General features: G+C 35.3%; 1 protein-coding gene across 3 annotated transcripts; it reads right to left on the bottom strand.

Moving 5' to 3' along the window:
- Window positions 1-1,298: 1,298 nt before the first annotated feature.
- Window positions 1,299-5,454, bottom strand: LOC100811926 (putative pentatricopeptide repeat-containing protein At1g19290). 3 transcript variants are annotated; one of them, XM_041004894.1, is made up of 3 exons: window positions 2,330-5,454; window positions 2,026-2,168; window positions 1,299-1,909 (listed from the first exon to the last, which is right to left on the bottom strand). In XM_041004894.1, exon 1 carries the CDS (start codon window positions 5,140-5,142, stop codon window positions 2,569-2,571), a length of 2,574 nt encoding a protein of 857 aa, XP_040860828.1. In that variant the 5' UTR covers window positions 5,143-5,454; the 3' UTR covers window positions 1,299-1,909; window positions 2,026-2,168; window positions 2,330-2,568. The 3 variants fall into 3 exon arrangements, with proteins under 3 accessions (XP_040860828.1, XP_040860829.1, XP_014617518.2); XM_041004895.1 differs by having other exon boundaries at window positions 2,026-2,154; XM_014762032.2 differs by having other exon boundaries at window positions 2,026-5,454.
- Between the last annotated feature and the right edge of the window lie 9,690 nt (window positions 5,455-15,144).

Genomic DNA, 15,144 nt, shown 5'->3' with positions numbered 1-15,144 from the left:
CAAGTAAGTATTTGACAAAAAAATGAATTGTTAGGTAGTAATATAAAAATAACCTACTTTTTAGATATGAAAAACTTATTTAATATATGACATGAAAAACTTGTTTAAATCATATATAATTGATATTTTGCGGTCTATAATCAATGTATACATGTAACATATTATGTCTTTCCTCACTCTTCCTTTACTATTCTCTAGACCCAAGATATATCTCACCATTTGATCTTGTTGAGTTCTCTTTTAACTTTGTTCATATATTAAATGTATGCATCTTAACTCTTTAATTTCACCTTTAATACTATCTTATTAATTTAGTTCACTTGATTAAACAAGATAACTTAATAGGTGAGTTATTGTAAATTTTAAATAGTATTTTTTTATTCCTACCAATAAAAATATCTTATTAATTTAATGTATTTCTTATTTTAAATGAGGAATTATCTTAAAAAAATAAATAAAATAAAGTTTCTTAAGTCTATATAAAAGTAAATTACATATATATATATATATATATTCATCAAGTTATTTTAATTAATTTTTAGTTTTTTTACAAGTTTACAAATATTTTATTAAATAAAAGTGTTTGAGAAATGATTTTTTCTTATTGACTTATAAGATTTAATTTTAAACATAACTTAAATTTATGATTATCATTTTTATTTTTATTTTCAATAAAATAATAAAATTTATCATTTTATCTGAAATTAAATTATTTATTTGATAAAACTTCTCATTATTATTTATTAATTAAAAAATTATTTTTCAGATTTATTTAAATAAGTTTTTCATACCTGGAAAAATATATTTTTTTTATATTATTACCTAAAAATTCATTTTTTGTCAAATACTTACTTGAAAAAAATTTCAATTTCATTTTACTACTCATCGTTAATTTTCTTCCGTTAAATAATGACGTGACAGACAAAATGTCACGTCATCATGTCCAATCACAAACACATCATTAAAGGTGATAACGTGACAATGAGATATCCGTGATAAGAAGTGATGACGTGACATTCTGTTTGTCACATCATTATTTAACAAAAGACGACTGACGACAGGTAATAAAATGAAACTGAAAATATTTTTAGATATTTGGTTGAAAAAATGTTAGATAATAATCCGAAAATGACTTATATTCTAGGTATGAAAAATTTAATTAAGTCTAAATAAAATAAAATAAAAAAGAATCATTTCATTGGCAAAGCTTTTTCTATGTGGTATAGCCTCATTCTAATAATTGCATGCTAAACAGTGTATGAAAAGAATGGCAAGAAATGTTTTTGGGTACAAAAATGTTTACGGAAAAACAGGCTCTTCCGGCTCTAATGTCAGGACAAAACTGGCAATCTCAGCGAGTATTTACAATGGGATTACAAAGTACCTACCAATGGGTATTTCTGGATTCAATCCCAATTCTATACAGTTGTCACGATCAGAACACAAGGTCAACCAAGTGACCCCCTCACCCCTATAGGCGAAATAACAAGGAATTTATGGCCAGAATTCTTTTGAGAAGTTTCAACTGGCAAGCTTATTATTGACTCTTGGATGAATAAAATTGATGTGTCCCTATCATTTTTATCTTATCCAACAACCACCAATAATCTAGCTGTTACTTTTTTGGAGAATGTAGCATTACTCTATGAAGTAATTTAAGTTAGAATCTTCAATGCAGAAAGCTTTCTATCATCCAGATATTGTGAAGTCCTGAAGGGTGACCTAGCCATTTTATCTTTCCTACGTAGCAGATTATATATAAAAACCAAAACGGTGTTTCTCCTATAAATGAGGTCTTTTTCCCTTTCAAATGGATGAGATGCTGACACAGAGTTGATTAGAACTCGGCTTCCAACCACATTAAAAGGCACAGCTTGACAGATGCCATCTATGTTCTTCAACATCTGACCTGAGTTGCGCAACATTAACAAGTCAGTGTACTGATAAATATTCTAGATTGATAAGATCACTCTAATAAAAGGCAACCTATTCATCTAGTTGTATTAACAGCAAGAAAATTAGTACCTTCAAACGTGCTCAAAACTCCCGTGGTTTTAAGTGACATCAAACAATATAGTCTTCATGGACCAATCCATACAAGCATCCAAGTCATTCAAATCTTCCATATCCAAGTCCTCCCCATCCTCTAAATAGCTGTGAAAATTTCACTATTGCATCAAGAAAAACACATTTCACTTTCCTTGATTATTTGAATAAAAACTTTATCATGAAGCACATCTAGCTTCCACAACAAAGAGAATGAAAAACTCCAGAACTTCAAATATGATGCCTGAGGATGAATAGGTAGGAGAATATGATCATTACCAACCTATAAATCTTTTGCAAGAAATGATTTTTCCTGTGCCAAATTTGTTTGGAAATTAATGCATCAGAACATGGCTGCAGGTTTGTAGAAATTGAGTCTTGAGCCATCAGCTCAGCTTTGCATTTAGCAAAATTTATGAGAAGTATCAGGCAAGAATTTAATTAGCATATGCCCTGAATAATTTGATCGCAAAACTTTAAAGAGTCTTCCAAGAAGAACACTGATCAAAGCAGAGTACGGGTTCAAGAAATCCCTCCTTCTATCATCTTCTCTCTCAATTTAGAGGCTTCATTAAGATCACCTATTCTACAGTAACCAGTGATTAGTATATTATAGGTAACAACATTGGGAACTAAGCCTTTTTGAGGAAGTTTATGGAAAAGTCTCTGTGCTCTATCCATATTTCCTACTTTGCACAACCCATTTATTAACGCATTATACGTAGTAATATTTGGGATAAGACCTCTTTCCACCATCTCATCCCTTAAGTTGAAAGCACCACCCACATCACCAGCAGCCGAACAGGCATGAATTAGGGCACCATATGTGAAATTATCTGGAAGAAACCCTCTAGACAACAAAATTGACAGAACACTTCTTGCTTCATCAATCTTCCCAGACTTACAAAGACCATAGATAGCTATGTTGTACACAATATTGTTGGGAAGAGAATTGCATATATCACTCTTATCAAGAGAGTCTGCAATTCTCTGAGCTTCTAGACTTATGAAATCATTTTTGACAGACTTATCTGAACATTTATGAACTGTAAGAAGATCAAAATCCACCATCTTGTCTAGGATCACAGTAGCTTCATTGATTCTATCATTCTTATAAAGACTGATGACTATTTTGCTACAGATAACTGAATTAGGAGAGAACCCTCTTTCAATCATCTCAAAATATAAAGTCAAAGCTTTGTCCAACTTCTCTTCATTGCACCAACCAGAAATAAGGGTGCCAAAGGTAACAGCATTTGGTGATAGAGCTCTTCTCTTCATCTCAACAAGAAGGTTAGCAACATCACTCGACTTCCTGGACTTAAAAAGTCCATTAATAAGGGAATTGTACATTTCTATGGAAGGAGAAATTGTCTGTCTTTCCATCATATCTTTAATTCTAAAAGCTTCGACAACACAGCCAATTTTACAATATCCATCACTCAAAGTCCTATATGTTATTTCATCTGGTGAGCATCCAAGTTCCTTCATCCTATCAAAAACAGTCTGTGCTTCAACGACTTTCCCCATCTTACACAACCCACCAATCATTGTATTGAATGCAACGTTGCTCTTACTAAAACCCCGACCCAAAATCTCTTTCCAAAGCTTCATAGCCCTGTCAGAATCTCCCATTTTGAAAAGGCAATCAAGCAGAGTACAATAGCTGACCTCATTCGGCACCACACCTCGTTGCACCATCAAATGCCAAAGGCTCAAAGCATCCCCATAAGACCCCACATCTACCAGCCCTTTGAGAACCATATTATATGTCACAACCGATGGATCAATTCCCTCCCGTATCATCTCCTCACAAAGCATAAAAGACTCAGCCATCCTCCCTTCCCTGCAGTACCCATCCAACAGCGTATTATAGCTATAACAATCCGGCCTCACATTCCAATCCACCATCTCCCTCAACACCTCCTCAGCCTTCCCAACCCAACCCTGCTTACAATACCCGTTAACCAACGCATTACATACAAACACATTCACCCTCAACCCCACCCTGGCCATCTCATCTCGAATCCTAACCGCATCATCCATCCTCCCCACCTGACAATACCCATTGACCAACACGCCATACACGCGATCATCCACAACCACCCCCTCATCCTCCTTCATCCTCCGAAGCAACCTCTCGGCCTCATCGACCCTTCCCTGCCTGCAGTAACATTTCATCAACAAAGTCCAAGTAACCACATTCCTCTCAACCCCTCTCCCTGACATCAAACTCAACACCCTCTCAGCCCCATCAACACCCCCCTTACAAACATACCCTCCAACCAAAGCATTGTACACCACAACATTAACCTCAAACCCCATCCCCTCCATCTTCTCCACAAACCTCTCAGCACACTCCACGCTCCCTTCCCTACAATGCGCATTCACAACAATACTAATCATGTAAACATCAGGCACAATCCCCATCTTCAAAACCTGCTCAAAAACCATCAATGCGGCGTCTCCTTCGCCAGAGCGAACCAATTTCGCGAGCAGCGAATTGCATGACCGAAGACTGGGGGTCCGGGCGAGCTTGGACATTTCGTCGAACACGTGGAGTGCGTGGCGAGTCATGCCGCGTTCGGAGAACGCCTTGAGGAGCATGTCGAAGGCGGTGGGGGAGAAGCCGAATTCGCGGTAGGCGGAGACGACGGCGTTGCAGACGGCGAAGGTTTTGAAGTTGTTAGTGCAGTGTAGGGAGAGGAGTTGGTGGAGTATGGAGCGGGTTTCGGGGAAGAGCTTGGCGCGGGCGAGGATGTGGAGGAGGAGGCAGAAGGAGGTGGCGTGGGGGCGGTAGTGGGGGTGTTGTTGGCCGGAGGCGGCGAGGGTGAAGAAGGAGAGTGCGGCGGTGGGGTGGAGGCGGAGGCGGCGGAGGAGGGCGTCGGTGAGGGCGTCGGAGGGGCGAAATCGGAGGCGGTGAATGGAAGTGGGGCGGCGGAGGAGGAGGAGGCGGGAGATGCGGTCCACGAGGGAGGGGTCGGGGGGGTTATTGGAATGTTCTGGAATTTTCCTTAAGAGAGCGAGAGAGAAGTGGAATGTTCTTCTTCTGTGTGAGAAGAAGGGAATGTGGAGTTTGCGGAGGAGAGGGAACATTTGGGTGGTGACGTGGACGGCAGCATAAGTTGAGGAGAACAACGTTGGATTCGTAACCGACCTCGCGAAGCGCTTCTTGTTGGGTGTGCAAAGGGCGGAGATGAAGGTTATTGTGTTGCGCAGCGCGCAGGGAAACAAACAAAGGACGGAGTTCTTCAGCTTTGGATTTTCGTCAAGAGGGAAGAGGAATCGGAGTAGGTAGAAATTTTCAAATTTGTTAAATGAAAGGAATGGTTTAAAAAAACTAAATTTTATTTTTAGTCCTTTTATCTTATATTTACTTTATTTTTTATCCTAGAGAACAAACAAAGGTTATTGTGTTACTTTATTTTTTTTATCTGAATCTTATAAGTTTATTTTACTTTCTAATATCTTAACAAATTTAATTTAATTCTTTTATTTTTAAAATGAGTCAAAATATTACTATGTTATGTCCATGTCCATTATGTGTAATGTTTTCTTTTTTCTTTAAGAAAGATCTCATTATGTTTAATGTTAAAAAAATTAAGCTCAGATTTTTGTTACCGCCAATAACTATTTCAATGAAGGTGTAGTTTTTTAAAAACTACGACTTCATCTTCTTCAAGACCAAGATGTGTCAACTCAAGCACATGCAATCACGTTCTGTTGAGCTTTGTGATGGACAAAGCTCTATATAGAGGATCGGATGTTCTTAGTTTCTATCCTCAAACCTACTCACCTACTTCTCTCTTCATATAAAATACATCATTGAGTTTGAGCAAGTAAGGATTTGGAAAGTTAAAACTGTGAAAGCTGAAGAAGGTTGATAGCAATGGCTAGAGGTAGGTACCTCTGAAAATAATATTTTTCTTTTATGTTTTCTTTGTTTGGTCTAAATGTGTTGCTTATGGTTCAAAACAGATATTTATAAATTTTATATTTGGTATCAAAGCCATCTTTGCTTCTACCTTGCTTCTGTTTTGGCACTCATACTTTTTTTTAGATACAGGCACTCTATTTTTTTTTTTTTGAACGTTTTAATTCATATTAAGATTGAAAATCAAATTGGAATCGATTTTCCTTTTTATTTGTGATTTAAAATGATAATTTTGGCTTTGTAAATGGTTAAAAACCATCAGGTTTTCATTCGGGTCTGCGGGTCACAATTGGGTCAAAGTGACCCTACTCAAGCTTGGAGATGAATCAAATGGCCTTTCATTTTGTTCCATTTCCATCATTTTGATGCTACTCACGTGGACTATTTTTGGAATCACCTGTTGCATTTTAGTACGAGCCATGTGACTAATGCTTTTAATAATATTAAAATCGTACTCTACATAATTAACATTGAAGGTCATGTTTGCTTTGGCCAGTCCATGTTGTTTTTAAACCATTTGAAGGTTTAATAATTGTTTATATATATATATAACAACTTATATTTTGCCCAGTCATATAAGTTGTATGTGAAATACCTTAATATCTTTAATTAATAATTGAATACATATAGGTTTTGCTAAATAATTGAATAACATATGCTAAACATTGTCTTTCCTTTTCATATGCCATAATTTTTATTGATGATTATACATATGCTAAATAATTAAATTGAATGGTTTATCACATATATGGTTATGAATTATTTAGTGCATTTTAATTTGTTTAAATTATTTTTTTAATTAGTTTAATTGTATGTTTGAATTTGATATTTATTTAAGTATGCAGTATTAAGTTAAATAATTTATGCATGTTAAAATTAATTTTTAGAGAGCTTACATGTTTTCTTTTATTGAATGATGTGTGTGGGTGTGTCTTGACTAATTAGAATAAAATATCAGGTTATATTTCTTAATATACCCACAGGAATTAAGGAAAAAAGAACATGATTTGATAGTTTTGTTATAAGTTTGAATCTAATTGAGTAGGATTTTAGTTCACAAGCAAGTTTTATGTCTTTAGGTTTATAAACTAATACAAGTTTTACATTGGTAAAACATAATATTTTATTTAGTCTCAAATTATGAATAATGACAATGTATGTTTGAACTTTGCATTTAATCAATCTGCAAGCATTTCTGATATTAAGTGTCATATTTTTGAATTGAAAAGGGATGATTATAAGGTTTGAAGGGAGAGAATTCTCCTTCATTTAGACCGGATGGATATTGATGATGCCATTAGGGAAATGAACCATCGGGTATTATTGAAACTGACACTCCAAATGTTGTTGATCTTTATGAAAAAATGCGAGAAATATGATCGCCTCTCTATGATGTTCATAAAAACCAATATATCTACTAGTATCCGTAGTTCTATCGATCAACATGAAAAGGTCAAGGATCTTTTGAAGGTCATTGATGATCAATTTGTTACATCTGATAAGGCCCTTGTCAACACCCTTATAATGTTGTTCTCATCCTTAACACTCCATGGGATAAGAGATGTCCATGATCACATCATGTGCATGAGGGATATAGTGGCTCAACTAAAAGTCTTGGATGTTACCATGTCAGATTCTTTCCTAGTACACTACATTTTATGTACTCTGCCTGTGAAATATGCCCATTTAAAAATTTCTTATAACAAACATAAGGATAAGTGGTCAATTAATGAGTTATTGACTATGTGTGTTCAAGAAAAGGAAAGGTTAATAATGGAACAGGGTGAAAGAGTATATTTAACTGCTCAAGGAAAGAAGAAAGAGGATCAAGCCAAGAATAAGGGCAAGATTCCTACTTAGCCGGTCATAAAGAAAGAGTCAAAGTGTTTCTTTTGCATGAAAAAAGGGCACAAGACTGCTCAAAATTTAAGAGCTGGCTCGACAAGAAAGGTACTTCATTTACGTATGTTTGTTATGAACCTTATATGGTTAATGTTAATCATAACACATGGTGGATTGATTCTGGTTCTATAATCCATGTTTCTAATACCTTGTAGGGTATGGAAAACCTCAGGAGACTAGTGGGAAGTGAGCAGTACATCAATTCAGGAGGTAAGATGAGCTCACATGTGGAAGCCATTGGGACATGTAGTTTAGTTTTAAGTGGCGGTTTTATTTTGTGTTTAGAAAAGACATTTTACATTCCAAGTTTTTCTAAGAATTTGATTTTTGTATCAAGACTTGCACTATTGGGTTTTTCCTTTAATTTTTCAAATTCTAGTTTTTCTTTAATTAATAAATCTAGAATTATTGGTTCTGGTGCATTATTTGATGGGCTTTACTTTATTGAATTGCAAAATGATGCTACCTATAATTCTATACATGTTATTGTTGGGTTAAAACAATGTGTTGTGAATAAGGAATCCTCTATGTTGTGACACTGAAGATTAAGACACATCTCTATCGAGAGAATTAAGAGATTGGTAAATGAAGAAGTACTTAGTGCTTTGGATTTTGTTGATTTTGAAACTTGTGTATATGGCATTAAGAGTAAGCAAACTAACAAGTCTAAGAAGGGTGCAAAGAAGAGCTCAAACCTATTAGAAATCATGCACACTGATATGTTGTCCAAACATGGACTCAAGTGGGCCAAAATACTTTATCACTTTTATAGACGATTATTCACAATACATGTATCTCTACTTACTTCATTCTAAAGATGAAGCTTTAGAAGCTTTTAAAGTCTTTAAGGTCGAAGTGGAGAAACAATGTGGAAAGAAAATTAAGATCGTGAGATTCGATAGAGGTGGAGAATACTATGGTAGATACACAGAGAATGGACAAGCACCTGGTCTATTTGTGAAGTTTCTTCAAGAGCGTGAGATTGTTGCCCAATACACTATGTCTGGTTCTCTGGATCAAAATGATGTGGCAGAAAGAAGAAACCAGACTTTAATGGACATAGTGAGGAGTATGAGGAGTAATAGAAAACTTCCTTAATTCTTGTGGATTGAAGCACTAAAGATGGTTGTGTATATATTAAATTGAGTACCAACCAAGATTGTCTCAAAGACACCTTTTGAGTTATTCAAAGGTTGGAAACTGAGTTTGCGACATATACCTATTTGGGGATGCCCGTCTGAAGTGAGAATTTATAACCTACAAGAAAAGAAACTAGACCCAAGGACTATTAGTGGGTATTTCATTGGATATGCAAAAAGGTACAAAGGGTATAGATTCTATTGTCCATCACATACCACTAGGATCGTGGAATCGAGAAATGCAAAATTTCTTAAGAATGACTTGATCAGTGGGAGAGGTCAATTTCAAGACATTGCTTCTAAAAAGGATCACTATGAAGCTCAACCCTCTTGCTCAAATGATAGATTGATTTTCATTCACACCCCTCAAGTACAAATGAGTGTTAAACAACCAGTGATTGAAATTCCACAAACTGTTGAAAATGATCCTGCAAATCAAGTTGTTGATGAGGAACAACAAGTTTCTCAAGAAGATCACAGAGCAACATTATGAAGATCTACTAAAGTCAAAAAGTCAACAATTTCTAGTGATTATGTGGTGTATCTGCGAGAATCAGACTACAATATTGGAGTCACAAATGATCCTGAATCATTTTCACAAGCCATGAGTTCTAAGGAAGTTCTAAGGAATCAAACTTGTGATACAATGCTATGAAAGATGAAATGGATTCTATGGCATCTAACCTAGTCTAGGATCTCGTCGAGTTGTCTAAAGGTGTAAAAGCCATTGGATGTAGATGGGTCTTTAAAATAAAGAAAGGCTCACAAGGCAATATTGAGAGACATAAGGCAAGACTAGTTACCAAAGGGTTCACTCAAAGAGAAGGAATCGACTATACAACGTCATTTTCTCATGTATCTAAGAAAGATTATTTCTAAGTAATTATGACATTAGTAGCTCATTTTGACTTTGAGTTACATCAGATGGATGTGAAAGTGACATTCCTTAATGGTCGTCTAGAGGAAGAGGTTTACATGAAACAACCTGAAGGATTCTTCTCTAGTAATAGTGAGCACTTAGTCTATAAGCTTAATAAATTCATCTATGGGTTGAAACAAGCCTCTCGCCAATGGTATCTAAACTTTCATGAGGTCATCACTTCATTCGATTTTGAAGAGAACATCATGGATCAATGTATATACCAGAAGGTCAGTAGGAGTAAGATTTGTTTTCTTGTGTTATATGTGGATGATATTTTGCTTGCAACTGATGATAAGAATTTTTTATATGAGGTGAAAAAATTTCTCTCAAAGAACTTTGATATGAAGGATATGGGATATGCATCTTATGTCATTGGCATTGAGATCCATAGGGAAAGGTCTTGAGGAATTTTAGGTTTCTCTCAAAAGACCTATATTAACAAATTTGTAGAGAGATTTAACATGAAAGATTGTTCATCAAGTGTAGCTCCCATTGTGAAGGGTGACAAACTCGATTTGAGTCAGTGCCCAAAAAATGATTTTGAGTGGGAACACATGAAGAATATTCCATATGCTTCAGTTGTTGGAAGCCTTATGTATGCTCAGGTTTGCACCAGACCTGACATTTCATATGCTGTTGGTGTTTTGGGAAGATATTAGAGTAATCCAGGTATTGACCACTGGAAAGCTGCAAAGAAAGTGATAAGATATCTTCAAGGAACAAATGATTACATGATCATGTACAGACAAACTGATTGTCTAGAGGTGATTGGCTACTTAAATTCATACTATATTGGTTGCGTTGATTCACAAAAATCAGCATCTGATTATATTTTTATGCTAGCTGGTGGAGTTGTATCTTGGAGAAGTGCCAAACAGACCTTGACCACTACTTCCACTATGGAGGTTGAGTTTGTTTCCTGTTTTGAGGCTACCTCGCATGGTGTATGGTTGAAGAGTTTCGTGTCTGGACTTAGAGTTGTGGACTCTATTTCTAGGCCATTGAAGTTATACTGAAACAACTTTGTTGCAATATTCATGGCTAAGAACAACAAAAGTGAAAGTCGAAGTAAGCACATCGACATCAAGTACTTAGCCATAAGAGAATGTGTTAAAGAAAATAAAGTGGTCTTTGAACACATTAGCATGGTGTTGATGGTTGTCAATCCTTTGACTAAAGGCATGCCACCAAGGAATTTTAAGGATCATGTAGTACGAATGATACTTGGTTCCATGATGTGATTTCATTGTAGTACAATTGAAATTTTTGAAACTCTTATTTAGTTTGATATTTTCTCATATTGTTTTGTGAACATTTTCATTTTTTTATTTTGAGAAATATCATTAAGTTTAGATCTGGAATAAATATATGGTTTATTCATAAAGTTAAAAGCTAGTATTTAGAGACTTGATATATTGTGGTACATGGAAGATAATACTCGCTATTAGAGGACTTATCGTCATGACTCGCATATTTTATTTCTTGTTATGACTAATGTTGGGTTAAATGGACAAAGTGAGAAAATGTTGGAATTTTCAATTTTTCAGTTCCTATTTTCCTGGACTGTTTTTTGTTGCAATTTTTATGGGAAGTGAGTTTCTGTACATGGTCCATTTTCTATTCATATTTAACCCATGTTGAGCAATGTTTAGCAACAATCCATGATCTTATTATCCATACCCACGTTCTATTAAGCTTTGTAATGGACAAAGTTCTATAAATAGAACCAGGTGCTCTCAGTTTTGATCACCAAATCTATTTTTCTCTTCAGATAAAACACAACATCGAGTTTGAGCAAGTGAGGGTTTAGAAAGCTAAAATTGTGAAGGCTGGAGAAGGTTGATAGCAATGGTTGGAGGTAGGTACCTCTGAAAATAATATTTTTCTTTTCTATTTTTGTTGTTTTGTTTGAATGTGTTGCTTATGGTTCAAACCAGTATATTTTTAAATTTTACATCGGCCCATCAATAACAAAAATTAAAAACAACAGTTACTAGTGACGTTGCCAAAGAAGGCATATACAGCGAGACCCACTCTGAGTCTTCAGGTCAAATTTTTGAGTGAGGGGTCCAACAAAGCACGTACTGGTTTGGAGCTTGACAACGAAGTTGGGAGTCTCAACAATGGCGCATTGGGTGTGGAACCTATGGTCGAGAAAAAAGAGGTTGGAGATAGCCTTTGGAGGTACTCCATTGTGAAACTCAAATTTCGATGATTCTTGAACATTCTTCATCGTTGTGTGTGATTGTTCTCAAATGTTGGATTACATAGAGAAATAACCAATTTAAACTGCCAAAAATTGTTTATACTTTGGGATGGTGTTCAGAAGCCTATAACTAGTTGCCTTCAACAGACACTTCACTATATCCAAAATTGGCGAAATCTTCATCAAAAATCCCTTTCACCATGTGTCACAGCTCCAATTCTTCAACCTCGTTGGACTCCTCCACCAAGGGACTTTGTGAAGTGCAACACGGATGCAGTCCTCTTCCAAGAACAAGGTAAATTTGGAGTAGCAGCTTGTATAAGGGATTCAAATGGGTCTTTCATTTATGCCATGTCATTGTGCTATAATGGAATGCCTTCACCATCAGAGGCCGAAGCACGATCTTTGGAGTTGACTCTAATCTGGTTATCCTCTCATGAGTTCAATAACATCATTCTGGAATTTGACAGCAAGCAAATCATTGATAGCACCAAAGGTAAAAGATTTCAGAATAACGAAGTTGGAGATATTCTAAGGAGTTGTGTTGCCAAAATTTCCTCTTTTCAAAACTATGTTGTTCATTGTAAGCCGACAAACCAATCAAATTGCTCACTCATTAGCTAGGACATCTAGATCGTTTGCTCTTTTTTTTTTTTTTCTTTTTTGATCATATATAGTCCTTCGTGTATTAACTCTTTCATCCACTTTGATAAAATATAATTATCTTTCCTTCAAGAAAAAATAGCCATGTCCTCACTCAAACATTATCGGTGGTAAAAAAATGGCCAACTTTTTTTTTAATATCATAATAGACTAGAAAAAATTATTTTGACTCACTTTAAAAATATAAAAAATTAAATTAAATTTTTAAAAGATAATTGATCAAATTAGAACTAAAATATAAGATAAAGCACTATTAGTGTATTTTAGCCTCACACAAAAACATATTTTTATTTTGGGAGTTATTTTTTTATTTAATCAATTGAAAATCATATTATTAAAGAGAAAAAAAGAATTATGCAATGATTTATGATTAGATGACAATATAAAATTGTATTACAATGTTAATACATTAAAATTAAACTTATTATTAAATATTAATTATATTTTTTTTTATCTATTTTCTTTTTTCAGATCCATTGGATACTCTCACATTCTCATGTTAAATTTGAATGGAGAATATCAAAAAGGTTGTGATGTTCCAATATGAAACAATTAATCAAAGATCCTCTCTCTCAGCTTAAACCATTGTTTCGCTGTCACTCATGGCAGGTCTTCATCGATTACACAAATTAAAGATACACGTATGGGTTCTTTGATAATGGGTTTAAGTTCTTTGATTCTAGATTCTTCTATAACTACATATATAATTGTGTATATTTTAGTTTAAAAATTAATTGACTTGTTCTTTTCTTTTACCAGTCGAAGATCATTCCATATACATATGAAACTTTCCATTTAATTCAACAAGAGAACAACTTGAAATGGAGTTTAAGAAATTTGGGTCCGACACTAAGGATGGTGAAATCCAAAAGGTATCCATTGGTAGAATTCCAAGGCATTCGAAGGGTGCAAGGCTAATGCATCTAAGCAAAGAGAAGCAAATGAGGCATAAACACAAGATATATTAAAGCAGGCACATACAACACACACCTTGAAGTTGAAGAATTGGCCATGCTGTTTCAATGAAAAAGAATACAGTTGTCAATCACTTATCCTGAACTCCACATTTTAAATGTTTTTTTTTTCCTTTTAAGGGAAATTGTTTCATTTTTCTCTCGTTGAATAGTGAAATATATGGATTAGTAAGGGATTTATGACTTTTATTTAACGCACCCCATTTCTTACTTGATGTATCCCTTAATTAAACCTTGAGACCTAAATGCCCTTATTCCTACTTCCTCTCTTTGAGGCAACCCTAAGTACCTAACACCTCATTTCGCCGAGTCTCGCATTTTCCACCACCGTTCACTCCAAACATAGCCAGAGAAAGTATGCCACTGGAGCCGTCTTACGCTTCCGCAACCTCTGCCATATAAATTTTAAACTAATATTACAACAAAATAAAACACCTGAATAAAAATTAAAAATTCTTACCTATAATATAGAATAACCAATCAGTAATATTTTGTATTATGAAATGCTGGATCTGTAATAAAAAATATTATGAATTGATCCATATGTAATATAAATACATTATAGATTGATCAATTCATAATATTTTTTTATATTATGAATTGCTCAAACCATAATAAAAAAAATACTTTATAAATTACACAGTCCATAATGTATTTTCAATATGGATTAGTCAATCCATTATAATAAAAAAGGATTACACATTCTGTAACAAAATTGCAGAGGGAGATTGCACGCAACCGTCGTCATTACTCTTTCCCTTCCATCGAGCCCTTCACGTGCCTCGCGAACACGATTGATTTTCCACATTGTCCGTAACGACAACGTTGGAAACCAACGCTGGTGTGAAATCATGCTTCTTCGCAAGCTGTGCCTTCTAGAACCAAACAAAGTCGTCGCACGCGTCCTCTCAGCTCCAATAACCAGAACCAAACAACAGAGTCATGGGTGTCCTCCCAACTCTGGTAGCGGAGCTCCACCCTATAATAGGGCTCGATCTAGAGGGTGGTCGATGCGGGCGGCGTTAGGGGTGGAAACGAGGCATCCACTGATGGTAGGGACGGTGGTGAACAAGGGCGAGAATACAACCGGTGTTGTGGGGTGGTGACGGAAGGTGCAAATCAAGGCGAAGAGGGGGTGGCGAAGGGATTTGGATTAGTGTGAGTGGTTGCGCTACAAGGAGGGAAGAGGGGTGAGCGGTGCTTAGTTCAGGGAGGTTTTGGGAGAGAGAAAGAAAAAGGGTAAAATGGATAAATTAGAAAATTTGTAGGTGTACCAAGTAAAAAGTAGGATGCGTTAAGTAATTACCGAGATTTACGGGTTGGATATACTTACTTAATGTAACCCAAACCAATAAGAA

This window comes from Glycine max, chromosome 9 (assembly GCF_000004515.6).
Source record: "Glycine max cultivar Williams 82 chromosome 9, Glycine_max_v4.0, whole genome shotgun sequence".
In the NCBI taxonomy this organism is placed as follows: domain Eukaryota; kingdom Viridiplantae; phylum Streptophyta; class Magnoliopsida; order Fabales; family Fabaceae; genus Glycine; species Glycine max.
Note: the sequence above shows the minus strand (reverse complement) of the source record. Positions and strands in the feature narration are given on the sequence as shown.